At 39.1% G+C, this 27,699-nt stretch overlaps 2 protein-coding genes across 9 annotated transcripts in view; one reads left to right on the top strand and one right to left on the bottom strand.

Moving 5' to 3' along the window:
• LOC132392825 (flagellum-associated coiled-coil domain-containing protein 1-like) overlaps positions 1-1,295 on the top strand; it is a 58,959-nt gene extending 57,664 nt beyond the window's left edge. For all 4 annotated transcript variants that reach the window (XM_059967266.1, XM_059967263.1, XM_059967264.1 and 1 more), the window contains one exon: positions 968-1,295. In XM_059967266.1, coding sequence (XP_059823249.1) covers positions 968-1,085 — 118 coding nt within the window. In that variant the 3' untranslated portion in view covers positions 1,086-1,295. The remainder of the gene's footprint in view (positions 1-967) is intronic.
• A 1,070-nt stretch (positions 1,296-2,365) lies between these two features.
• The window catches only part of usp40 (ubiquitin specific peptidase 40), a 137,698-nt gene continuing 112,364 nt past the window's right edge, over positions 2,366-27,699 (bottom strand). For 4 of the 5 annotated variants that reach the window (XM_059967269.1, XM_059967267.1, XM_059967268.1 and 1 more), the window contains 7 exons: positions 25,605-25,699; positions 20,808-20,926; positions 19,575-19,640; positions 14,925-15,135; positions 10,376-10,471; positions 9,848-9,942; positions 2,366-8,291 (listed from right to left, as the gene is read on the bottom strand). In XM_059967269.1, coding sequence (XP_059823252.1) covers positions 8,171-8,291; positions 9,848-9,942; positions 10,376-10,471; positions 14,925-15,135; positions 19,575-19,640; positions 20,808-20,926; positions 25,605-25,699 — 803 coding nt within the window. In that variant the 3' untranslated portion in view covers positions 2,366-8,170. The remainder of the gene's footprint in view (positions 8,292-9,847; positions 9,943-10,375; positions 10,472-14,924; positions 15,136-19,574; positions 19,641-20,807; positions 20,927-25,604; positions 25,700-27,699) is intronic. The other variant, XM_059967271.1, reaches the window with a different exon arrangement.

The following is a 27,699-nucleotide window of genomic DNA, read 5'->3' on the forward strand; positions in this document are numbered from 1 at the left end:
CTCTCACAATCCTATAAACCTCTATTAGAACTCTCCTCAACCTCTGCTGCTTCAAGAAAACTAGTCACATTTGTCCAGCCTCTTGCCCTTTAATCCAGGCAGCATCCCGGTAAACTTCTTCTACAGCCTCTCCAAAGCTTCACATCTATGTATAATGGGGTGACCAGAATTGGTTAGGCATCAGAGCCGTCTTAATTAATCTACCAATAGGCACATGCTAGAAGAAACTGTAGCATCTGTAGGAAACCCAGTGGAGAACATGCAAACTGCACTGAGGCAACAGTAGAGGTCAGGATTGAAACTCTGGAGCTGACAGATGTGCCATCTAATAGCTTACCTAAAAATTAAGTACCCTTTTCTGTCGTACACAAGGTTACAGAAATAGCACAGTGTAAAATTATTTTGTTTTCGCCTCCAAATAGTAATTTTCAGTATTAAAAGAACACATTTATTTGGCACCATGGTAGTGTACACTGTAGCGGTTAGTGCAATGCTATTACAGCTTGAGGCATTCCAGTGTCATTCTGTAAGGAGAGTATGTCCTCCCAGTGGAAAGTGGAGGTTTTCTCCAGTTTCCTTCCACAGTCCAAAGACATATCAGGTGGGTTAATTGGAGCGGCTAAAGGCTTGCTCCATGCTGTTTCACTAAATAAATAAATACTCTAGAAACAAAATAAAGAGTTAAATAGAATGATTATGAAATGCAACAGAGCATCAAAAGTGCTTAATTATTAAGGGAGATCCTCCAGGTCAGTTTTGAATTTTGACAATATGTCCAGAAGAATTGTATATGTAACAGAAAATCTACCCCTCTGAAAGACTGAATAGCATCAACTTGCAACTGCTTGTCAAAATGCATTAATAATCTCTGGAAATTTAACAATCCTATTCATTCCAGCAAAGTGCCCATGGAAGCTTCTGGTGCAACAGGACAAAAATAACCACATTTTCCCCCCTCCCCCTTCAGGCAATTGTTTGCTCTGAAAGCTGAAGAACTATGTGTCCTAAAGGCCAAAATAGAGGAGCAAGAGAGAATACAGAAGCTTCAAATGAGAGCAAGTCTCCGGGTCACTTTACAAGAATAAAGCAAGGTCAATACAAGGGACATGGATAAGAGATGGCAGCAAACCACAGCACTTGTCCATGTGCATCACAGTCAAAGGGATTGAGTACAAGATTGAAAATGTATGGAGCAAAGATTAGCAACTGCACTGCATGGTATGTTTTGCTTGGTTCAAATGTACAATTGCTCACTGGGAACCTTGTTTTGTAAACAGAATAAATTTGGATTTTGGAACTAATTAGTTGTAATAGCTTCATTTGGAAAATACCATCCAATGTACCCGTTTCTTCAGATTTTAATGTCAACTAGTGTTCTATATCAAAATCAAGAGTTTTCCCATTCTCACTTACCTACCAGGTGCATTTTTCAATGGGAATTCTGTAAATGGAATTCTATAAAGGAGTTAGAATTGCTGAAAAACTGGCACAAGCAGATTCAATATGAACTTTCCAAAGGGAGAGTTACTTGAAGAATTCACAGCAGAGAGCATAAAAGATTAAAAAAAAATTGAGACAATACAGACATGGTGAGTCAGCTGGCCTCCTTATCTGCCACATGCCCACCTGGGACTTTCCTGTGAGAGAAAGAGAATAAATTTGCACTGATAATCTTAAGTCTTAAAGATGGAGGGGAAATTTGACCGAGGTATACAAAATTATGAGGGGTATAGATAGGGTAAATGCAAGCAGGTTTTTTCCCCCACTGAGATTGGATGAGACTACAACTAGAGATCATGGGATAAGGGTGAAAGGTGAAATGTTTAAGGGGAGCATGAGGGGGAACTTCTTCACTCAGACGGTGGTGAGTGTGTGGAATGAGCTGCTAGTGCAAGCCATGGATTTGATTTCAATTTCACTGTTTAAGAAAAGTTTGGATTGGTACATGGATGGGAGGGCTATTGTCCAGATGCAGGTAAATAGGACTAGGCTGTTTAAATGGTTTGGCACAGATTAGATGGGCTGAATGATCCATTTCTGTGCTGCAGGTTTTCGATAACTGACTCTATGAAAGCTGTATAATTGGGGGAAAAAAGGTCCAATCTTATTTCTCTACTAACATTTTTAAAAAGGAAAATAAGATTTTAAACATAAATTAACCATTTCTGCATTTGTTGTCTGGCAAAACATTTACAACGCTTTCCATCTTAATTTTTTAAAAAGTCAACACAGCTAATTTTCACCCTCTAACTAAAAAACATACAGCATTTTTCACAGTTGTCCGAAGTGTTGTTTAAGCATAATTGGCTTTTTTTTAATACAATATAGGCAACGTAACAACCAATTTGATACCCAGCAAGATCCACAAATGACAATGTGACTAAGACAATAACAATTCTTTGGCTCTGATGACCAAAGGATAAATATGATCCAGGCAGTCCAAAGAACTGCTTGTTCTTCAAATAATGCCTTGGGAATCAAGCAAATGTACTTCATCCTCTTAGTCATATCATCTAACAACTTGTATGGCTCAGAAACAAATGATTTTTGTTTGAAAATCCCATGGAACATTTTAGGCCTTATTATATTAAAGGTATATATACATTTTGTTTTACTCTTGCACTATACATGTTCAAGCAACGTATCCAATGTCCAGTATAAAATTAATGTTCCCAGCTGTGTAGTAAGAGAAGAACAATCAACAGATCGACAAACTGCATTCAAAAAACTAAATGCCTTACCAAAGCTTTGCAGGTGATTAATGTAGAAGTTCCATTTCTGCATGTTTAACTTGAAGTTAAACTTGAAGTTCTCTCCTGAAGAATGCAGTATATACATACTTCTGAAGGCTTACTGGAATAATCAGCATGAACCATGTTATATTAATTGAGGCCTAGATTAGTGATTTACAGACAGAACTGGATATCAAAATATGCAAACACACAAGGAAAAAAAACTTTTTTTGTATAAATTCTTTAATCAATTTAGAGCTTTACATATGAAATTATTGCATTATGCTTATCCTCGATATAAAATAAACTGATTCAAATTTCTTAGGAAAATTCAAAGGAGGTTCTTACTCCTTCCTTAGACCATTCTCAGAATAATTAATGTCAGAGTAACTTACGTCAGAATAATTATCCACACATTTACTAGCTCAGATTAGAAGGGGTTGTCCTTGGGCAATGTTTAAAATTTTGCTTTCAATAGATGCCAAAACATCTCTGGAAGCCAGAATTGCATCTTTGCTGACTTAAGTGCTTGCCTGTTTTTAGGTAATAAGCCAGGTGGCAATTGAACTGTGAAATCCCCAAATTAAAAGCTTCAGGTTTTCTATTCCAATGCATGATCTACTCTCCTCCTCTCTTGCCCAATACCCCATATCCCACAATTACATCTCTAGCAGCATTTCAAAAATAATCTCCACCTATCCATCATTTGACCCAAATACTAGTGGTCCAGGGCAATGGAATCTGTGGCATTGTAGAAGGAAACTTCAATCCCTCTGTCAACCAACATTACATAGGAAATTGAATTGTCCATGCTTGTTGGCAGTGCAAAGCAGAAAGGAAACAACCAAGGGCCAAATCAAATCGTTCATGAGCATTAATCACCTTCTGAAGTAATTAAGCACTAGGAAGAGATTGTATTTCTAATAATTAATGCATTTGTGCCTCCTGCATCATTAACAGAATTTCACATTTGGAAAGTATCAAAACACTTTTTTCTCTAACAAAGCTCCTTGTACACTTGCCTACCTGCCTCCACCTGTCTCCAGAAAGCATGAAAACAGGTCAGAGATGCCTCAGGTTGAATCAGTGGCTGAAAGGGATTAAATTTCCTTGTTTTTTAAAAAAATAAAACACCGTCTCATGCGATACCTCACTAATTCAAAAACAAAATACACCTTGTATCTAATGTAAAAGTTGACATGAATTGTTAACAGCCAAGGTCAAAGGAAAAGGTGGTAATAACCCATGATCACCACTCTGTGAAGAATAAAGATTTTTGAAGATCTGCCAAACTAAAGATGAATCTGTAATCAACTCAATTACATACAAAAAAAAATCAGCTTCAAGTGGAAAACTGGTATCTTACAAGATTCATTCAAATCTTACAGGGAAAAAAATAGGTATAACACAAAGCACTACTTCTGGATATAAACTTAAAAAAAATAAAACACTGCAGATGCTGGAAATCAGAAATAAAAACTGAAAGTATTGGAAATACCAAAAAGGCAAAGAAGCACCTGTGGATACAATAGACAGTAAGTGCAGGAGTAGGCCATTCGGCCCTTCTAGCCAGCACCACCATTCACTGTGATCATGGCTGATCATACACAATCAGTACCCCATTCCTGCCCTCTCCCCATATCCCCTGACCCCGCTATCTATAAGAGCTCTATTTAACTCTCTCTTGAAAGAGACTTGGCCCCCACTGCCTTCTGGGGCAGAGCATTCCACATATCCATCACTCTCTGGGTGAAAGAGTTTTTCCGCATCTCTGTTCTAAATGCCTACCCCTTATTGATACTGAAGCAAAGTTAACAGAATAACAGTCAACTTAAGGATTCTTAAGGATAGGATCTACGAGCATTTGGAGAAGTACAATCTACTCACGGATAGTCAACATGGCTTTGTGAAGGGAAGATTGTGAGTTTTTTAAAGAAATAACAAAATAAATTGATCAGCGTAGGGCAGTGGATGTGGTCTACATGGACTTTTAGCAAAGTATTTGACAAGGTCCCTCATGAGAGACTCATCTGGAAAGTCATGAGGCATGGGATAAGTGGAACCTTGGCTGTTAGGATAAAAAATTGGCTTAAAGGAAGAAAGCAGAGTAGTTGTGGAAGGAAAGTATTCTGCCTGGAAGTCGGTGACTCGTGGAGTGCCGCAGGGATCTGTCCTGGGACCCTGCTATTTGTGATTTTTATAAATGACCTGGATGTAGAGGCGGAAGGATGGGTGAGTAAATTTGCGGATGGCACGAAGATTGGAGGAGTTGTGGATGGAGCTGTAGGTTGTCAAAGGTTACAAGAGGCTATAGACAGGCAGCAGAGTTGGGCAGAAAAATGGCAGATGGAGTTCAATCCAGACAAGTGTGAGGTGATGCATTTTGGAAGGACAAACCGGAAGACTGAGTACAGGATTAATGGTCAGTTACTTAATAGTGTGGATGAACAAAGGGACCTTGGGGTTCAAATCCATACATCCCTCAAGGTCGCTGCACAGGTTGATAGGGTAGTTAAGAAGGCCTTTGGGATGCTAGGCTTCATTAACGGGGATTGCGTTCAAGAGTAGAGAGGTCATGTTGCAACTCTACAAATCTCTGGTGAGACCACACTTAGAGTACTGTGTTCAATTCTAGTCACCTCATTATAGGAAGGATGTGGAAGCTATGGAGAGGGTGCAGAGGAGATTTACCAGGTTGTTGCCTGGTTTGGAGAACAAGTCATATGAAGCAAGGTTAGCAGAGCTGGACTTTTCTCTTTGGAGTGTAGAAGAATGAGAGGGGACTTGATAGAGGTCTACAAGATTATGAGAGGCATAGATATGGTGGAGAGTCAGTACCTGTTTCCCAGGGCACCAACAGCAAACACCAGAGGGCATGTGTACAAAATTAAGGGAGGGAAGTTTAGGGGAGACATCAGGGGTAAGTTTTTTGCACAGAGCGTTGTGAGTGCCTGGAATGACTTGCCAGCGATGGTGGTGGAGGCTAAAACATTGGGGGTATCTAACAGCCTCTTGGACAGGCACATGGATGAAAGAAAAATGGAGGGTTATGGGGTAGTGTGGGTTTAGTACTTTCTTTTAAGGATTATATGGGTCGGCACAACATGGAGGGCTGAAGGTACTGTGCTGTAGTGTTCTATGGTTCTAGGTCAAAGTTCTCATGAAAGGTCAACAATCAGTGTACACAGATGCTGTCTTTTCTTCTCAGTATTTCCAATATTTACTGTTTTATTTTCAATTCTGAGCAAGTACTTTAGATTACAGCAAATTAGGCCTATACCAGTTACTGACTGAAGAAAATCTAAACCAGTTGTTATAAGTACTTAAAGATTTTGTTTGGATTTGATCTATTATTATTGAAATATCAATACAGTTAGTGATTATAAAGCTTTTCATTTGCTTTTTCACTAAATCATGTTGGAAAAAAGTTTTAAAGAAATATTCCCTTTTTCCAGAAAGAAAGCAAGTTCTACCCAAAGGTATTCATGAAAATATTTTTCATACTGGCTAATACAACTTCTCCTCTTCCTCCTCAATCAAATCAGCAGCATTCTTCAAGTTATTAGATTTTCAGTTCAAATTGACTGTAATAAGATTTTCTTAAAATTGTTTTATCATTGGCCAATCACAAATGACAGTGCACCATGAAAACTTCATGTCATGCCACATTCATATGATACACCTACTCACATTCACAATTCACAGCAAAGTCATAGATCACTCAAAGCTATTCTACAATTTATATAATAAGGTTCAAACATAAAAGTAAACCAACTGCAGCTGCTAAGTAGCATTACATATCCCGATGAAGTTATTCACTGAGTCATTAATATCTGGAGCCTAAACTACATGTTCAAGGCAACTCTTTGCATCCTGTTCCATAGGAGGCAGTTATATAATTTGCTAATTGTAATTTTAAGAAACGAGATGAAATGCTGAAATAAAGGATGGCTGCAACATTTCTAATTGATTCTTTAATTTCTCCTGTCTCATCATTATTATTCATAACTTGTTTTCTTGTTTTAAAAACTATAGGCAAATTTGTCCCAAAAGCAACTGCAGATCACTGTAGCAATTTAACCTGTTTTTGTTTGGTAACATCTGAAGTAAATTACAGAAATTATGCTTGTTTAGAAAGGCAATGGAGAGAATTTGTTGTAATAGTTCACCATTTGATAAACTGAGTGCAAGCTTGACTTTCCTTTATACACACTGCGATCCCTGCAAATGGTACCATACAGTACATATACATTAATAGTGAAATTCTGTTAAGTGGACTCCTCATTCCTGTGCTACTCAGTGTTGGTAAGGATTTTGTTCTAGTCACTTAGCACTTACTCGCAAAACATCCAAAGATTTGAACAGGAGTGAAAATAATAGCAGAAGGGATTTAATGCATCCTATTAGCACATAGATAAAGTTTTGAGTGTCTATCTAATTTACAAGAGGTTAGGTGTCTTTTTAAGGCATTGTGTAAAACAATCAGCAAAATAACTGATTGAGGGGGAAAATGTGTTGGTTTTCTAGTGAGAGCAAGAGTTTAAATAGGAAAGCAATGGCTCTTTAGAAGATGTTACTCCACTTGCAACAGAAGGCCATACATTTTTTTCATACGTTATATACTTTAAGTCTATCTCAAATTATCACCTTGTGTATCATTATTACATAGCAGAACTTTCTCTGAACTGCGAACTCCTGAGGTTGCAAGTGTACATGTGAGGCACATAGTCCTTGCCAGCAGGTCAGGTCCTCACTGAAAATTGGACCATAAATCCACTTTAATTGTTTCTTTTTCCACAACCATCCTATGTTAGAAAAAAAAACATTTCAAAATTACCACTCTTGTATGTGATGTGATCCTGCTCTGGATTTTCTGGCCCATGAAAATTCAATCAATACATCAACCAGATCAGAACCAAGTCCAAGAGAAATTTTCACAAGAACACATGACCAAAATTACCAATTACCATTACCAATACTATGTATTGATGACTGCAATACTGTGCAACATAAATGAACACCAGTTGTTGGTGTTAGAAGCATTGACATTTTCCTTGGGAATAGAATCCCATTTATTGCATAGATAATTTTTTTCTTAAAAAGTTTGAATATTTGCATGAAATAAAAAAATCTCTTAAGTATTTATTCTGGCAGTTATTGACCAATAAACCCCAAGTCCTCTGGCGATGGTTCTTCAATCTGTTTTGATAATATCTCCTGCTGGATTTCTCTTCTCAGACTGAGGGTACCAACAAACTGTCATGAAGAACCTGGCAGCTTTTGCCAACTTATTTTCAATCCTCACTTTACTTCTTTGCATTTCATAGAAGATGAGCCACTGATTGTACTTTCACTGCTCTTACTTAGCTATGAGCTTCCGATAATAAGACAAAAGCTCACAACTTCTTCCAGCTGGCCACTTCCAGTTTCCGCAGCCATTATCTGAAGTCTGCCACACTGATGGATAAGGCAACTTCTGGTCTGCGGGTACGACCACGAACTACCTGCTTTTCACTAGCTTCTGTGGAGTCGCCACTCTGATGCACAGTAGCTTGTTCACTGTTAAAAGAAAGCATTCAGTTAACCTATACTCCTAAATTTAAGATGAGTATGCCAATTGAAAAAATAAAATCAACACTAATGAAATGCATTAAAATGACTTATTATTTTAAACCAATAAGTTCTTAAGGACATAGATTTTGTTTGAAACAACATTTTACTTATGCAGTTATCTTCCACCACGTTATGCTTCAATACTTCAAATGTGTAATTTCAACTCATGAACTAAATTTTCTTTAAACATATTAAGAGTCACATCAGAAGCAGAAGGAGGCTTTTAGACATCAACTATAGGTACAAGATGAAAATGTCTTATCCTGCTACTTGCTTTATTCATCATTCCTTTGGACAGGTTAATAATATTTTTAAAAATTCAATTGATAAGTATTCCTATGTTCATTGGAATTTCATGTAGAAATTATACAATGGAAGATGATCAAGATTTCAAGACCATTCTGTCAGAATTATACACCAATTAATGTTCAAGGGTCAACTGTATGCAGAAATTTCATGAATCAATTTGACAGTCAAAGTGCTGGACAGTCAATAGCTGCTCATATTTTAGGGTGAGCTGCAACTGATGCTTGGCTAAGGCATTAAACCTAAAATGCAGCAGGAATTCCTCACTCACATGAGTCCTGCTTGCACTGTTAATAACATTAGTTTCTAAGGGCTTGATGGCCAACTATTATTGGTAATTTTAGGGTCATTAAAATGATCAACTAGTAGAGCAGCTGCAACACAATGATTGACTCAGGTTCAATCCCATCTCTGGGGACTCTCTTTGTGGAGTTTGCATGTTTTGCATGACCACATGGATTTCTTCCAGGTGCTCCAGATTCCTCCTACATCCCAAAGATGAGCAGGTAGGCTACATTAATTGGCCACCTGAAAATTGTTCCTTGTGCGTGGGTAACTGGTAGAATCAATGCGGGTGGGGGCAAGGTTGGAAGGGGAATTTTAAGATAATGGAGAATGATTAAGGCTGGATAAGCATAATTGGATGGCTGATGTTCAGTGGAGACTATGACTTTAATGAAGGGGGTTGTAACTTCACAACTGCAGTATTCAGAAGCCATGATTTGCTATTTTTGTCCCTCAAGAGGTACACCATTCATGCCTTCATAATTTGCAGCTTGGTAGAATCTGAATCTGTTTTCTGTAACAGATTGAATCTAATTTAAATTTGGGAGTTTAAATTATATCCTACTGTACAGGGACTGAAGGGACAAGAAAAAATAGTTCCAAGGAAACATCCAGTCCTTGGCTGCTCAAGAGAAAAGAAAATATAAGTGGCTACACACACAAAATGCTGGTGGAACGCAGCAGGCCAGGCAGCATCTATATGAAGAAGCACTGTCAACATTTTGGGCCAAGATCCTTCGTCAGGACCCTTCTTCCTATCTATGCTGCCTGGCCTGCTGCGTTCCACCAGCATTTTGTGTGTGTAGCCACTTATCATATTTTCTCTTTTCTTGAGCAGCCAAGGACTGGATGTTTCCCTGGAAATATTTGTTTGAAGCATGACAATAAATTGTTTTTAGCATATAAGTTACCGTTTGTTCTTATTACTGTCTTCAAGTCTGCGTTTTTCCTTTCCAATGTCATCAGCAATGGTGCTGAAGTCTTTGTTGTTGTCAATTAACAGATTCTGTGTGAATAAAATGTTTGCAATTATCCACTGAAGTATAAACAGGTGAGTTTCTGCAAGAGCATTTGATCATTTCATCATTCAGCATATGCACAGAATATACTTCAAAGCTCTGCAGAACTGTTTTTCATTCTTAGTTACAAAAGGCAGCCGAGAATAAAAGCTAAGGGAAGAAATTTCAATAACAGAACATTAAACTTAAAGAGCACATTGGAAAGGCCTGGCTTCTGTTCTTTGTGTCATAAAAACAACAGGACAAAGTGCTAACAGATTTACATAGATGATAACAGTAGTTATCAGAAAAGATTGAACAGCCTAGATTTCTTTTCTAGTGTGGAACAACACAGTCATAAGCCTATAACTGTGCTACAAACTGGCAAGTCAAGAAGTAGTTTAAAATCATGAAACTGACCTCAGTTAATATCAAGTTTACCTTAACTCCGATAATGTCTCCATCTTTCAGATAATACGGCGCCCCCTGCGCGCTCTGTAGTTTCTTTTTCTTCTTCTTCTTTGAAACTTGTTGGCTCTAAAAAGGAAAGATGAGACATGATGCTTTCAGTTACAAGTTCAGCACTACTGCAAAATCATGATGGTCCCCACTGCCTTTGCCAATATATGATCTGCAATCAATACCTTAAAATGGATTAGTTGGTCATGATCATGTTAGTGGTGGAGCAACATTATGGTAGGCAAATTGGCTGCCAAAGTTCCCACAATAGAACCTTAACTCTACTTCAAGGGTTTTAGGGTTTTAAAGTTATAGGACATCCTAAGTTCAGGGGAGGTATTAAAGAAAAGAAAAACTAGTTTTATTCAAAACCAATTTTAAAATATATACTTAATCTGTGAAAAGAGAATTTGCATGATCTGAAGATTCAGAATTTTATCACCAAGTACCACCTAAACATTCAGGAAGTACAAATCAACTCTCAGCATCTTCATTTAAATCTCATTATTAAGGCCCAACATAAATTGTAGGAAGAGTTTCCAAAAAATGTCGCTGTTTTGCAGCGCACAAACATGGTGAAAGTCACATGATTTATTAATTGTAATTTACAAACATTTGTCTACATTTGCTTTTGGGCTGAGGTTACTTAAATTACATATGGAAGTGGAGATGTTTTCCTTTCAATCACAATCAGGCTGAGGACACTACACTTAACTTCATCTAACCACAAGAGAAAATCCCAGCGTGCTATCAACTTCCCCACGTAGGTGGGGAGGTTGACAGTTTGAAGTATCTACAGGCTGTCCCTCCTGCCAACAGCTTTCCTATTCTATCACAGTTCCCTGCTGGGTATATCCAGACAGGATATAATACCTAGGGACCTGCAATATCTGTAAAGCTTCAATTTAAGTAGGCCCATAGTTGTCAGAATATTCTCTGACACTCTGAAACCAAGCACTGACTTCATAAATTTGAATGGCAACAAAGGAAAAAAAAAGGCTTAGCTGTAACAGTAACTCAGTTAATGGTGAATACAGCATCACTGGATGGTCTCAATTAGAACACCTCACTCCGTTTCACAATACCATTCAAGACTCCACAATAATTTTACTATTTAAAAAGCAAAGTAATATAAATGCTGGAAATCTAAATGCTTGGTCGAAAGTGGCTTTAAACAATGACAGAGTCAGGGAAAGAATGAACAAAAGGGAATTATAAAAAGGCAGTAGGATTTGAATTAGAAAGGGGTTAACAATGTAAGAAAAATCCTGCATACATTTCTGGAAAGATTTAAATGTGAGGCCCTTTAGGGAACAGCAACCATAACCCACAAAATTCTTCATTAGCACCATAAATGAAGTAGTTCAATTAGCAAAAAGAATCCTAAACCTAAACAAAGGAAAATATTGAAGTAATTGAATAAATTGTCTATGACAGATAGAGGAGTTCCACTGCAGAACAAGATGATGGATGGTACATTGCGAATCTATTAAACATACCTCGCTGATACAGAAGTACACAAAGTGACCCAAACATGACAAATAAGTTAGGATGCTATTAGATCAAAAGAGATGTCCTGAAGTTGTCAGAAAAATATGTTTCAGTAATTTTGAGGATTGGGAGCAGTTCAGTAAATTGGTTGATGAGATTGATTAAGAGGGCAAACGTAGAGCTTCAATGTAAACTTGCAAGAAACACTAAAGATTACTCCAAAAGTATCCAGAGGATGTAAAAAGAACAAGCTGAAGACTTATGTAGATCTCTTATAATCATAAACAGGAGAATATATCATTGGGAACTAAGGAAATGAAGTACAGTTAAATATTTTAGTTTTGACTTTACAGAGACAATACAAATAGAAATGAAGAGAATCATGACTCTAATGAGAAAGAGAATTCAATGAAATTTGTTAAAAGTAAAATTGCTAGTAAATTTAGTGGAACTGAAAATCAATAAATCCCAAGGACATTCCAAAGTTAAAACAAAAGAAGTAGCATAGAAATTGTGGATGGATAAATTGCATACCATAAAGGAGTGAGAGGATAATCAGAAGGGGAATGGAAAAAGAGGGTGATAATTCTGGGTGCACAATTTAAAAATAAGAGAAAAAAGGACACCAGAGATCAGCAGAAGGGAGAATGTCTGAGCCTATTATAAAAGTTATGATAGTATGACACCTAGAATGCCAACAGGTTTAAGCAAAGTCAATATGGATTTAAGACAAGCAAGTCATGTATTGACAAACTTTCTGGAGTTTTTTTTAAACTGAGGATGTAAGTGGTAGAATAGAAAAGGGGTAAATTGTGAATTTGGTGAAAATCTCAATTAAGAGGTTAATATGAAAATGAAAGCACATGGGATTGAGGGCAAAAACAACTGGCAAGCATTGAAAATTGGAGCTGACCAACAGGAAACAGAATAGGACTAAATGGAACTCTCTTGATGTAGCTAAAAACACAAAATGCTGGCAGAACGCAGCAGGCCAGACAGCATCTATGGGAGGAGGTAGTGATGACGTTTCGGGCTGAAACCCTTCATCAGGAGTGAAGTAACATGGGATGGTCGAGGGGGGATAAGAAGTGGGGGGAGGGATGAAGTAGAGAGCTGGGAAGTGATAGGTTGGAGGGAAATAGGCTAGGGGGAAGGTGGAGAATTATGGGAAATAAAAGAGAAAGAAAGGTAGCGCTGGGGGTAGATTATAGTGAGGGGGGAAAAAGAGAGAGAAAGAGAACCAGACTAAAATTATAGATAGGGATGGGGTAAGGGGTATCAACGGAGGTCTGTGAGTTGAATGTTCATGCTGGCAGGTAGGAGGCTATCTAGGCGGGAAATAAGGTATTGCTCCATCGACCTGCGTGTGGCCTCATCTTGACGGTAGAGGAGGCCATGGACAGACATGTCGGAGTGGGAGTGGTCTGTGGAATTGAAGTGTGTGGCCACAGGGAGATCCCGCCACTGCTGGAGGACTGAGCGCCGGTGTTCAGCAAAACGGTCTCCCAGTCTGCAGCGGGTCTCCCCAATGCATCAATGGCCACATCGGGAGCATCTTGATGTAGCATGTGGTGAGAGGTATCAGAGCTTGTGACGTAAATGTGGAGGTGGAAAAGAGACTTCAAGATGATTTACACAAATTAAGTAGATGGGAAAACACATGACAGATGTAGTACAAGTTGAAATTGCACTGCCTGTGTCAACAAAGTTGTCTACTTTGGTTTTTGTAATGAGGGCACTGTGATTTTGCAACAGGATATAAATTTATTGAGTGACTTAATTAAAACCTACCAAAATCAGTTTAATGTGGGCAAATGCAAGCTCAAATGTGAATTATTATCTAAATAGCAAGAAATTGCAAATGAGTGAAGTACAAATGGATGCAAGAGATTCTGCTGATGCTAGAAATCCATGTAGCACTCTCCAGATCTTCAACAAACAAATTGCTTCCCGTTTGAGCCAAAATCTTCAAATTTTGACTTGTCAGTCCAAACAACCTGCTGCCATTGTTCAGCACTCCAGTTCTTGTGTTTTTCTGCGTTGGTGAGTCTCTTGCCTTTGATTCCACTTCAGAAGAACGGCATTTTGGCAGCAACTCTTCCATGAAGACCACTTCTAACAAGGCTTCTCCACACTGTGGATTCCAATGGTTTCTGTGAGTTCAGAGCTGATAGCAGTGCTGGACTTCTTCCAATTTAGAGGGACTAACGTAGTTCTCGTCTGCTATGAAATTTCTGGTTGGGAGAGACCTTGCTAATGTAGGATTATGTGTATCACTGCTATCTTCACCCTTGCCATAGTGTAAGAATTGATGACTTGAAGGTTAAATGTCAGATCTGCCACACCTTCACCTTACAGCTTGATTGTCCTTCACCCAGTTTGATTCTTCACCCATTTCTGCTTCAGTTAATCAGTTTAGTACATTCAGTTCATTATGTCATTGATCATTCACATTATGTAACATTTCTTTGTCAACACAGCGTTTTTGAAAATGAATGTTTGGAAATCTAAAATTTGCTCTTTTCTACTGACACACTAACACAGAAGACAGCAAATAAACATACAAAATCAAATTTATATAAAAACCTAGGGTGCCTAAGACTTTTGAACAGTACTGTATTTATTTATTTAGAGATAAGTGTGGAATTGCCAAATAGTACAAGAGGACCTTCCAGCCCAATGTACCATGCCACCCAGCAACCCACCTATTTAACCCTAATCTAATCACAGGGCAATTTACAATGTCCAATCAACCTACTAACCAATACATCGTTGTACTGTGAGAGGAAATTGAAACACCTGGAGGAAATCCACGCACTCACAGGAAGATGTACAAACTTTCTTACAGAGTTTGCTGAAATTGAAATCCAAACTCTGATGCCCCGAGCTATAGTAGTGTTGTGCTGACTACTACACTACCGTGGCACCCCGGATGGACCATAACCAATTTTATTTTATTACAATGCAGGTACATTCCACTCTAGATAAAAGTGAATAATATTTTCTTCTGCTAAGCCAAAGTAGAGGTGTTGCTTCTTACCCAGGTGGTTATTGGCATCCATTCAAACTGATCTGTTAACTGTTTGGCAATTTCAATATGTTCCGGTGCTAGTGAGTAGTGCTGAGAAATTCTCTGTCTGAGAGCCCGAGTTGAGGATTCTTTGGACACGTCCCAGACAATCTCCTCTGTTGGATAATAGGCCCTTTCGCCAGGCACACCCATCCGCAACTGTAGCAACAACTCAGTGGGCCTAAACAGAACACAATTGCAAATACACTTACAAAAATATACCATTCATACGAATAAATGTTCATGCAAGTACAAAATACAGAAACTTTTAAAAAATGTTGGGAAATAACCACTACTAGCAGGTTGGCATTTTCCTGCATTTCTCTGGTGCTCTAGAGGTGGTGATGATACTGAGCCATCTTGTTATTCTGCAGATCATGAGATGAAGTGTGATATCAAAGAAATTCCAGGATTTTGACCCAAGGATGCAGGTGAAATGCAACATATAAATACAGGAGTGGAATTAGGCCATTTGGCCATTTGAGTCTGCTACACCACTTCATCATGGCTGATCCAACTAATCTCTCAACCTCAATCTCCTGCCTTCTCCTTGTATCCCTTCATGCCTGGTCCAATCAAAAATCTATCAACCTCTGCCTTAAATGTACATGAAGACTTGGCTGTCGCAGCTGCCTACGGCAAAGAATTCCACAGATTCACCACTCTCTGGCTCTTCATCTCTATTCTAAAAGGATGCCCCTCTATTCTGAAGCTGTGTCCTCTGGTCTTAGACACTCCCACCACAGGAAATATCCTCTTCACATCCACTCTATCAATCCCTTTTACTATTCAAATTTAATGAGATCACCCCTCATTCTTCTAAATTCTAGAGAATACAGACCCAAAGCCATCAAATGCTCTTCATGCGACAAGCCATTCATCCTGAAATCATTTTCATGAACCTCCTTTGAAACCTCTCCAGTTTCAGCACATCTTTTCTAACTTAAGGGACCCAAAACTCCTCACAATAGGAGGTCTCACCAGTGCTTTATAAAGTCCCAACATTACATCTTGCTTTTATACTCTAGTCCTCTTGATATTAATACTAACATTGCATTTGCCTTCCTCACCATAGACTCAACCTGCAAATTAACCTTTAGAGAATCCTGTACAAGGACACCCAGGTGCCTTTCTGCCTTGTGTTTTTTTTTGTATTTTCTCTCTATTTAGAAAATAGTCAACCTTTTCATTTCTTTGACCAAAGTGCATGACCATGCACTTCTCAGCACTGTATTCCATCTGCCATTTCTTTTCCCATCCCATTCTCCTAGTCTGTGCTTCTGCAGCCTCTCTTGCTTCCTCAAAACTACCTGTCCCTCCACCTATCTTCATATTGTCTACAAACTTTGCAACAAAGCCATCAATTCCATCATCCAAATCATAACACATAATGTAAAAAGAATAGGTCCCAACACAAATCCCTGTGGAACATCACTTGAGACCAGCAGCAAACCAGAAAAGGCTCCCTTTATTCCTATTCTTTGCCTCTGGTCAATCAGCCACTGCTTTATCCATGCTGGAATCTTTCCTGTAACGCCTTGGGCTCGTAGCTTGTTAAGCAGCTTCATGTGTAGTACCTTATCAAAGGCCTTTTGGAAATCCAAGTACATAACATCAACTGATTCTCCTTTGTCTATCCTGTTTGTTATTTCTTCAAAGAATTCCAACAGATTTGTCAGGCAAATCGATGAAACCATGCTGACTATGGCCTATTTTATCATGTGCCTCCAAGTACCAAGACCTCAGCCTTAATAATCAACTCCAACATCTTTACAATCACTGTGATCAGATTAACTGACCTATAGTTTACTTTCTTCTGCCTGTCTCCTTTTTTGAAGAGTGAAGTGACATTTGCAATTTTCCAGTCTTCCGGAACTATTCCAAAAACTAGTGATTCTTGAAAGATCATTACTAATGCCTCCACAATATCTTTAGCCACCTCTTTCAGAACCCTGGGATGTTCACCATCTGGTCCAGGTGAATTAGTTACCTTCAGATTCCCAAGAACCTTTTCCCCAGTTACAGTACCCTGACACCTGGAACTTACTGCTAGTGTCTTCCACAGGGAAGATGGAAGCAAGATACTTATTCATCTTGTCCATTATTTTGTTGTACCCTATTACTACCTCTCCAGCATTGTTTTCCAGTGGTCCAATATCCTCACTTCCCTTTCTTTTACATGATGTATCTGGAGAAACTTTTGGTATAATCTTCAATATTATTTACAATTTTACTTCTGTATTCCATCTTTACCTTCTCAATGATTTCTTTAGTTGTCTTCTGTTGGTTTTTAAAAGCCTCCCAATCCTCTAACATCCACTAATCTTTGCTCTATTATATGATCTCTCTTTGGCTTTTACGTTTACTTTGACTTCTCTTGTTAGCCGCAGTTGTGTCATCTATCCTTCAGAATACTTTTCCCTCTTTGGATGTATATATCCTGTTCCACCCAATCCAAAATAATTGATTCCCTAGTGGGCTCAACCACGAGCTTCTCTGAAAAGCCATCTTGTAGGCATCCCCTCCTGGAATCCAGGACCAGCCCGATTTACCCAATCTACCTGTACATTGAAGTCCCACATGACTACTGTAACATTGCCCTTTTGGCATGCATTTTCTCTCTCCCATTGTAATTTGTAAGCCACATCCTTACTACTGTTTGGGGGGGGGGGGGGGTCTGTATACAGTTCCCATCAGGGTCTTTTTACTCTTGCAGTTCCTTGGCTCTACCGACAATGATTCAATACCTTCTGACTATGTCACTTCTCTCTAATGATTTGATTTCACATTTTTTTAACCAACAGAGCAACGCTGCCTCCTCTGCCTTTCTGCTTGTACTTTCGATACAACGTGAACCCTTGGACATTAAGCTCCCACCTATAATCTTCTTTCAGCCATGATTCAGTGATGCCTACATCCTCATACCTGCCAATCTGCAAATGTGCTGCAAGTTCATCTACCTTATTCTGCATAATACACACATTCAAATACAACACTTTGGTCTGTATTCACCCTTCTCGATTTTGTCCACCTCTTACGTTGAAACTCAACCTGTTGACTGCAATTTTGCCCTATCAACAGCCTCTCCTCACTACACATGGCTTCTGTTTGTAAACCAGCTACTTCAACTTCAGCACAATTATCTGCCTTTTCTATGGTACTTCTTGTATTGAAAAATATGCAGTTCAGGACACTTTTGATTCCTAACCTTGTCTGAGGTCTTACCAACATCTGCCTACACAACTTCTCCACTAACTATTCTGGCTGTCTGGTTCCCATCCCCTTGTAACTCTAGTTTAAACCCCACCATGCAGCATAAACAAGAACTTCCTGCTAGAATTTTAGTCCCCCTCCAGTTCAAGTGCAACCTGCCCCTTCTACACAGGCCCTAGCTTTCCAGGAAGAGAGCCCAATGATCCAAAAATCTTATGCTCTCCCTCCCACACCAATTCCTTAGACACATATTAGACTGTATAATCTTCCTAGTTCTGGCCTCACTAGCATATGGCACAGGTAGCAATCCGGGAGGTCCTGCCCTATAACTTAGCACCTAACTTGCTGAACTCCCTATGCAGTATGCAGTACCTCGCCACTTGCCCTACCCATGTCATTGCTACCTATGTGGACCACAGTTTCTGGCAGTTTACCCTCCCACTTAAGAACATTGAGGACTTGATCTGAGATATCCCAAGCCCTGGCACCCAGGAGGCAACATACCATCCAGGAATCTCACTTTCACCCACAGAACCTCCTGTCCATTCCCATAACTAACGAATCTCCTATCACCACAAAGTGCCTCTTCTTCCCCTTCCTGAACAATCCAGATTTAATCTAGTTCTAACTCCAACTCCTTAACAAGGATGCCAAATCAAATGTATCTCATTGGTTACCATAAAGAGTTCTAGAAGAGGGATTTGACTCACATTGCCAGGTACGAATGTGGTTTTCTGGTAAGAAGATATTGGCAAAAACATACAGAAGACAAAATGTAAAATATACTATTTCCCAGGAGTACAGCTAAGAACTATGGTCTTCCCCTTATCCAAACTAGTACTCATACACCTCTATATTTTTCAGAACTGGCTGAAATATACATATACATATGTTTGACAATAATAATCCAATTACAAATGATTACATCCTCTGGCTGTCCAAACTATAACCCATGCCACACATACAACAATGCCCATTAAAGAAGAAACCCAGGCAATTAACTATCTTAATTAGACTCACTTATATTAGATAGGTTCTTTACATGGACCAGTTTGGAAAAGAAACATTTTAATGGTGCAGGTGCATCACTGCTGGATAAATTTTAAAACATTATAATGTCATTATTTATTACATTTTGTCCATTACCAACGCCACTTCATGAAATGCATCTAAGCCTCAAACAACTGAAAAAAATCTTTTAACTCCATTCTGATAAACCAGCAAAAGGCAAAATGCAGGAGCCTTCTGTCCTGCACACAGAAATATATTATGTAGAGTGCAAATGTTTGTTATGTACTAATAACTCTATAGAGGGTTAATATGGCTCTGACCTGGTACTTCAACTACACCCGCAGGAAAAATCACTATTTCAATAAGTCTGGAGCAACAAACTACATCTGTACTTACGCCAGCTGTTCTTCTACTTGAAGCAGCTGAATTCCAATCTCTGCAGAACTCCCCAGCTTGAATTTGCTGTACAGACAAATGAATTTACACTTAAGATGAAAGCTCTGTAGGCTTCTCAATTAAGACAAAGTAACAATGATTCGATTTATATACTGTATAAATATAGAATTTGAGAATAGTGTTTTGCAGGTGAGGAATGAAACCAAAACACAAATGACTTTAAGCAGCAATGTAAAGCAGTTTTGCTAGAATCCAAGGAATTGAAAAGGCCTCTAATGTTAGAGCTGAGAAATCCTGGATGGGTGGATGGGTCTGACACACAAAAATCAGCACCTTCTGAACAGACAATGCAGACTTAAAGTTTGAAACAAAGAGTTAAAAAAAATTCCTAGAACGATAAAGCACAGAAATAAGCCCTTTTACCAGTGTTTGGTCTGTCTGTGCACTGACAATGCAGGTCTGGATATTTATTCAACATTGTGAATACCTGTTCCCACCACCCTCTGGAAAAAAAATCTATATCTTCTAGTTTTTGATACCAGTGTTCTTTCCACAGTAAGAACAGAAGCTTTGCACCAGATTGATGTGGAGCGTAGAACTAGAATGATGCATCACTGTAAACAAAGCAGTAAAGCCAGAGAACTGACAGCTAGCCAGTTCAATTCCAGGGCAATTTTGGTTTTCAGAATGAATCTATAAAAACTATTTTAAAATAAGACTGAAGTCTTCTGAATAAAGCTGACCTTGAAGTCAATGTGCTAAACAGCAGAGAGGTATTAACACTTGGCATAAACGAGTATGATAGAATGGAGGACTTTCTGCTCACTAGATTAATGTGTATTTCTGGCATTTTCAGCTTGTATTTCACATTTTCAGCAAGTGCTATATTTAGTTTTCATTTTAAGCACCAGTCATTCTGCTTATAGTATTCAGTTTACCACCAGACAGCTCTCCATCTTTTAAAGTGGGGGGGCCAGTGTAGATCTGGTAAGTGACACAAGATGTAAGCCAAGTGCTTGTGTGCTTTGAACAAATTCAATGCAAGCACCAGCTGGCACACATCATGGCCAGAGGAGTTCCCAGCTGCTGTGTGCCCAAGGAATTATAGAAACATGAGTGATGGAAATGAGCCATTCAGCTCAATTTGTCCACACCAACCAGTGTGGATGACTTCTGTATTAAACCCAGCACTTAACCCACAGCCCTCTATTCACAAACTAGGATTAGTATTACCTGAGCTGCTGCTGCTGGTTCCGCAGGATCTTAACAGGACACTTATTTTCGAGCAGCCAGACCCTGAGGAACTTCACTGAAGGAACGGAGAGACCTTGAAGCAGTGGCAAAGTCAAAACCTGCAAAAGGAAATCAGTACAGTTTTTAAAAATCTCATAACTGGGGATCCTACAACTCATAGAATAACAAAGCATACAAAATAAAGACAGCAAAAGACTCTTCACCCCTTGTGTGACCTTGATCTGAATTTTAACTCACCCTATCTGTCCACAGCTCTCCATTCCCTGCCTACATATGACAAACAAGAGAAATTCTGCAGAGGCTGGAAATCCAAGCAGCACACACAAAATGCGGGAGGAATTCAGCAGGCCAGACAGCATCAATGGAAAAGAATAAACAGTTGATGTTTCAGGATGAGACCCTTCATCAGAATAGAAATGTTGACTTCCCCTTCCCTCTCCTGACTGTTACCCACTTGTCTGTCTCCCATGGCTCTGGTGTGACCACCTGTCTATAACTCCTTTCTGTCACCTCCTCGCTCTCCCTGACCAGACGAAGGTTATCGAGCTGCATCTCCAGTTCCCTAACGCAGTCCCTTGGGAGTTACTGAACCTCTGGCAATGATCTTTGCATCATCAATGGGGACGGGAGAGGTTCCGGAGGATTGGAGGGTTGCAGATGTTGTTCCCTTATTCAAGAAAAGGAGTAGGGATAGCTTAGGAGATTATAGACTAGTGAGTCTTACTTCAGTGGTTGGTAACTTGATGAAGAAAATCCTGAGAGGCAGAATTTATGAACATTTGGAGAGGTATAATATGATCAGGAATAGTCAGCATGGCTTTGTAAAGGGCAAAGCCTTACGAGACTGACTGAATTTTTTGAGGATGTTGAAACATTTTACACCCCAAACCAAAAGCAAGGCCCCTCTGTTGATATGTACATAAATCTTCTCTGCAGCCTTAAAGGAACGCAAAGGCTTAGGGACATTCACATCCATTGGCCTTGGGAAATCTACCACTGCTTGAATTTTCTCAGCACATTTGTGCAATACAAGTGCCCTCCTTATCCACGGGGGAATTGGTTCTGAGACCCCCGGCGGATACCAAAAATCGCAGATGCTCAAGTCCCTTATTTAACCTGAATCAGTGCAGTGGTCTTTAGGACCCAGCGGAACCCCGGACATGTTCAGAGCAGTGGGAATTAGGAGCCAGCGTAGCTCTGAATCTGCGGTGTTTCTGCTCACGGAAAAAATCATGATCGCGATTGAAAATAAAGTGGAAGTAATAAAGCGATTGGAAAGAGGTGAAACGCCATCGGTCATTGGAAAAGCATTAGACTACAGTCAGTCAACAATCGGAACAATTTTAATGGAGCATGTGAAAGGCCCTGCCCCGATGAAAGATACGATTATTACTAAGCAACGCGGTGGTTTAATTATTGGGTTTTGGATTTTTGATCCTCCACATCAACCCGACACGGTGGAGAGCGCACTCGATAGTGGCCTGTCACTAGAGCCAAGCCCGGCGCTGAAACATACGTTCTTAAGTGTTTTATATGCATAGAAAGGTAAAATATATACTATACACAAATGCAAACGTTTTGACTAACTGACGCTAAATAATACCGGATGTACCTGTTCTGACTTACTTAGTAAGAGAACTTCTGATTTTTTTTGATCCCGATCCACGATAATCCATGCACATCCTCCCGTATACTTTAAATCATCTCTAGATTACTTATAACAACTAATACAATGTAAACGCTATGTAAAATAGTTGTTATACTGCATTGTTTAGGGAATAATGACAAGAAAAAAAGTCTGTACATGCTCAAACAACAAGTGCTGGAAGAGCACTTCTGGGCTTTTGCGATTCTCGGTTGGTTGAATTCGCGGATAAGGAGGGCCAACTGTACTTATGCATCAATGATGTGGCCACAGTAAGTGATGCTTGGTTGAAAGAATGCACACTTGTTGTGTCATGCTCTCAACTGCTTCCCTGGGCAGAGAATTCCACAGATTCACCACTCTGTGGGGAAAAAACAGGATTTTGGAGATGTACCTTGTCATATTCATTGGTAACAACAATGTCATCCAGGTCATACGGAGTGCCTGGGCAACTTTGCAGCACCTGATTCATTGCTTTCTGCCAGAGTGCAGGTGCACAGACTACTCTAAAAATAACCTTAGCGGTGTGTATTGATCTACTTTCAGTAGTAGGTTGATGGTGACCTTAAAATCATCACAGATCCTGATACACCCATTCTTTTTAGCAATTGGGACCACGGGCATTGCCCATGGGCTCCACTCATGGGAAGAGTTTCATCAATTTGCATGCGATCCAGCTAACTGGCTTCTTTATCACAGATTGGATAAGGGGAACCAGCCAGATTTTGTAAAACTTCGGTGCGCTTCCTTTGACATGTTTGAGTTTTCCCAATTCCATCCTTGAACACTGCTGTGCCATCATCCAGAATGCATCTCAACTATATACACAGTATATTATATAACTACTATATTCAGGTGTCCACAGCACAGTAAATTTTAAATCATCCCGTTCAAGCCTAAAGATTTAATTGCAGTGGAGGATTTCTTACTCTTGCAGGATAATGCCTTTCTTGACTAAGGTCACTCTGTTTGGCAAATGAGACTTGTGGCTGTGAAAACAATGTCAGGTTCTGGGGCCTCCTCCATGGTGGTTGAAACTGTAGACTGGACAAAGTGGTTCTGACAGCTCCGGACACCTTTCTTCTTTTTTTCTTCTTCTAGTTTGTGCATTTTAATCTTGGGAGGGTCCATTTAGTTCCCTGGAGCATTGCCTTATTTATCCTTCTGTTGCTCCTCTTACAATTCGATCTCTCCTCCTGGTTTCCTCATCCACAGCATCATCTGATGAACCCTCTGCTTTTGTATCTCCATTGACTTCTGACTTTCCATTCATTTAGTTGGGCTTTGGTCTTTGCATCTACTTTTACAAGCAGCTTTTTGTTTTTCACTTGAAGTTCATGCAATAATCTTAATGCACACAGTAGATTCTGGTTCTTCATAGTCACGAAATCCAAAGGCTTGCAACTTTCCTAAAGCTCCTTGAACTCTCTTCCAGCTTAAAACCAAGCCACAATTTGCAAGTAACTGTCTAATTTACATATCAGAAGCTTTCTCAGATATGTTGCCTATAAAAACCGCCAAAGTTGGTCCACTGTTTTCATAATGTTCAAGATTCCTCTGAGCAGCATGGCCCTTTCTTGGTCCAAAACACTTTCCAACCAGAAGCAGAGAAGTCGAAACCAATACCTGTTTGTCCTCTACTGGGCAACAGTTCATGGTATACAGCACAGAGATAGTTGTGGCATCATCCAGTAAATTTCTTTATTTGCTTTGAACTGGCTTCATTGCAGGGAGCACAGGATGCAAATTGTGGATGGATCTCCAGTCAAGCTGCAGTTGTCTTTGCCAATCACGTCCCTATTACGCTGGTCCTCATGTTTTTGCACATACAAGTCCAAGGTGGCTTCTTGGTTGTTCTATTTCACTGTCACAAATGTCATTCCAACATGAGTTATCTTTTTCACCAGCACAAGTTCTTAGTTGGATATCTTTTGGCTTCAGTTTACTATCTTTGAAATGCTGTTCAAACTCCTTTTGTGGAATGACTGAAACAGTGTCTAATTCCATTTTAATTAATTTGCTGTACACTTCTGGCATAAGCCACAATACTTGTCTATTGTTAATTTTCACACTGTAAATCTCAGGCCTACACAGACCTGTGTCACTCTCATCATTATCAGATTTTTCATCAGCAGTGTGCAGGTTAGTGCTCTTTTTGAAAATGCAACTTGATTTTTAAAAAAATCTTTTTCTCTTCCCTGTGCAGACCATAATCTCAATTCAGCCATGCAAGCCTTCCTTTTGATTTCACTTATGAAATCTGAAGAGTTCTGCAATCAACAATGGTTTTGGTTCTAAATGCTCCTTCATTACTTTCCTGAATTCAGCAAGGCTCATTTTGGTGGTTTGGTTGGAGTAATAAATTTCTAAGCAAACTGTAAGTGTAAACTATTACACTTAGTAACACTGGCACTGGCTTTTCGTTGGCTATTTCATTTACTTCAAAATACTGTTCAATTTGTTCAGTAAACAACATCCAGTTATCTGTTGTGCAATCTAACACATCATTCCAATGTAGCGGGCCATTTCTGCTTTTTATTTATTATCACCCAGTACTCACTGTTATTGAACCTGTTAATTTTGTCTGTTTCTCAAGCAATTCACTGCACTTCCAAAGAAAAAATAACCCTGTTGCACTTTAAAAAAAAATTCAAACGTGTCTCTCTCTCTCTCAAGGGGAAAGAACATACTGCACTTCAATATGTAGGTAGTCATCTCGGGTTTGTTTTAAAACTTACTCGTCGCCACTGTTATTTTTGTAACTCCGAAAACTAATCAAAAGAAAAACATGGATGCCCAGGGATAACATGTATACTTTGATTTTACTTTAGAGAGGCACACACGTGATGTAGTTGCATAATGAATTATTTTGCATATAACCCATAATGAATTATTTAAACAAAGAATACTTAATCAAATATATTTACAATATTACTGAGATGTTAAATACACAACAAATTACAATCGATTCTCAATTATTCAGTGGCCGACCTAATTGTTTACAGATTAACTGCATCAGGAATAAGCCTGTGCTTGCGAAGTAAAACAATGTTTGAAAATTTCTTGGGTCTATGATATTCTTTTTTAATTTTACTGCATTGCTGTAGGTAAACTGCAGTGAATTCATTTACCTGGGTTTTTAAATCCTCAAGACTAGCATCACCAGATATCTCAATATTGCCCACAAATTCCAAGTCAGTGTCCATATTCTGCTGCAGTGAAAAGTCTGCAAAGGAAGAAAGACAAATGAATCAACTATAGTAACTTTCAATGCATCAAATGCTGTTGAGCTAGAAAATACCCAAAGTATAACCATTGTATAAGAACGAGAACACAACAGTCAAGATTGCATTTGAAGCACTGTGAGCAGTTCTGGGCCTTTTATCTCTGAAGTGATGTGCTAACATTGGAGAAGGTACAAGAGAATGATCTTGGGAATAAAAAGGTTAACTTATGAGGAACATATGATAGCTTTGGGCCTGTACTGGCTGGAGTTTGGAAGAATAAGGGGGATTTCATTGAAACCTATCCAATACTGAAAGGCTGAGATAGAATGGATGTGGAGAGAATATTTCCAACAGTGGGAGAGTCCAGGACCAGAAGGCATAGTTCAGAACAGAAGAACAATCCTTAAGAACAGCGTTTAGAAGGAATGTTGACCAAAGGATGATGAACCTGTGGAATTCATTGCCACAGATGACTGTGGAGGCCAAGTCATTGGGTATGTTTAAAGCAGAGGTTGATTGGATCGTGCTTAATAAGGACATCACAGGTTATGGGGAGAACATAGAAAAATGGAGTAGAGAGGGATAATAAATCAGCCACAATGGAATGGCAGAGCAGATTCCATGGGCTGAATGTCCTAATTCTGCTCCTGTCTCTTATGGTCTCATGACCAAAATGAACAGCCATGTAAAACTCAAAGCGCAGTCAAACAATCCAAAGAAACTTCAGTGGAATCTATTATTGAACACCTTGTCATTACTTCAAAACATTTTAAAGCTATATATTTTCTTATTAAATAGAATAAACGTGATTTGGTAAATTCTCTGCAAGGTTTGAGATAAGTAGGCACAGCTGGTGATTTTAGGGTTTCAAGTCCTGGAGTAGTACAATCTATTTTTACTTTACACAAATCAAACCATGCTTATGTAAGAATGAATGTTATTGCATCTATAGCTCAGTATTCTGGATGGATGCAGGGTGTCTAGTTGTCAAAAAATCATCATTGTGCTCATCTTGGATTTCAAACTGATTTCTGGAGGGCACCGTCATCAAACAGACTTGTTCCTAGTGACTTGCAGCACCAAAGCAAAAGAAACATAGTTCCTGAATGTGCATTGATATGTTTGTATTGTTAGGAATAATCTGATTTAACCCACTGCATTTTTTGTTTCCCGGTCTTGTGATTCCTCAGTAACTCCTATTACTGGAATTATGAAGTAACTCTTTTCCATGAAGGCAGCTCATGCTGCAACTGTTCAATTACTGAATAGCCAAAAAGTAGCAAGGAATTAGGAAAGCACATGGACTGCTATGGTTCAATCACAAACAAGAGAAATTTGCAGATGCTGGAAATCCGAGCAACACACACCAAATGCTGGAGGAACTCAGCAGGCCAGACAGCATCTATGGAAAAAAGTACAGTCAATGTTTTGGGGCAAGACTTGATGAAGGTTCTTGACCTGAAAGATCGACTTACTATTCTTTTCCATAGATGCTGCCTGGACAGTTATGGTTTATTGCTTGGGAAATCATATACAAAAAGAGAGGCTATGCTTCAGATAGATAGAGCACTGGTGAGTCCTCAACTGTATTACTGTGCACTGTATTGTTCTCTTTATTTAAGGGAGAGTTATAATGATACTTGATCTGCTATTAGGGAATGAGACAGGTTGTGTTGCTGAACACTTTGCACCTAGTGATTAAAATGCCATTAATTTCAAATCTGGTCTGGTGCAGTTTGAGATTCCAAATTAGAGAAAGGCCAATTTTGAAGGTATCAGAAAGGATCTAGCAAGTGTGGACTGGGACAGGCTGTTTTCTGGCAAAGGTGTACTTTGTAAGTGGGAGGCCTTCAAAAGTGAATTTTTGAGAGTACAAAGCTCCCATGTGCCTGTCATAATAAAAGGCAAAAATAACTAGTGTGGAGAATCTTGGTTATCAAGAGATATTCAAGTCCTGGTTAACTATATAAAAAAAAATAGGTGGTGTATTGTAACTATA

Source organism: Hypanus sabinus, chromosome 4 (assembly GCF_030144855.1).
Source record: "Hypanus sabinus isolate sHypSab1 chromosome 4, sHypSab1.hap1, whole genome shotgun sequence".
Classification (NCBI taxonomy): domain Eukaryota; kingdom Metazoa; phylum Chordata; class Chondrichthyes; order Myliobatiformes; family Dasyatidae; genus Hypanus; species Hypanus sabinus.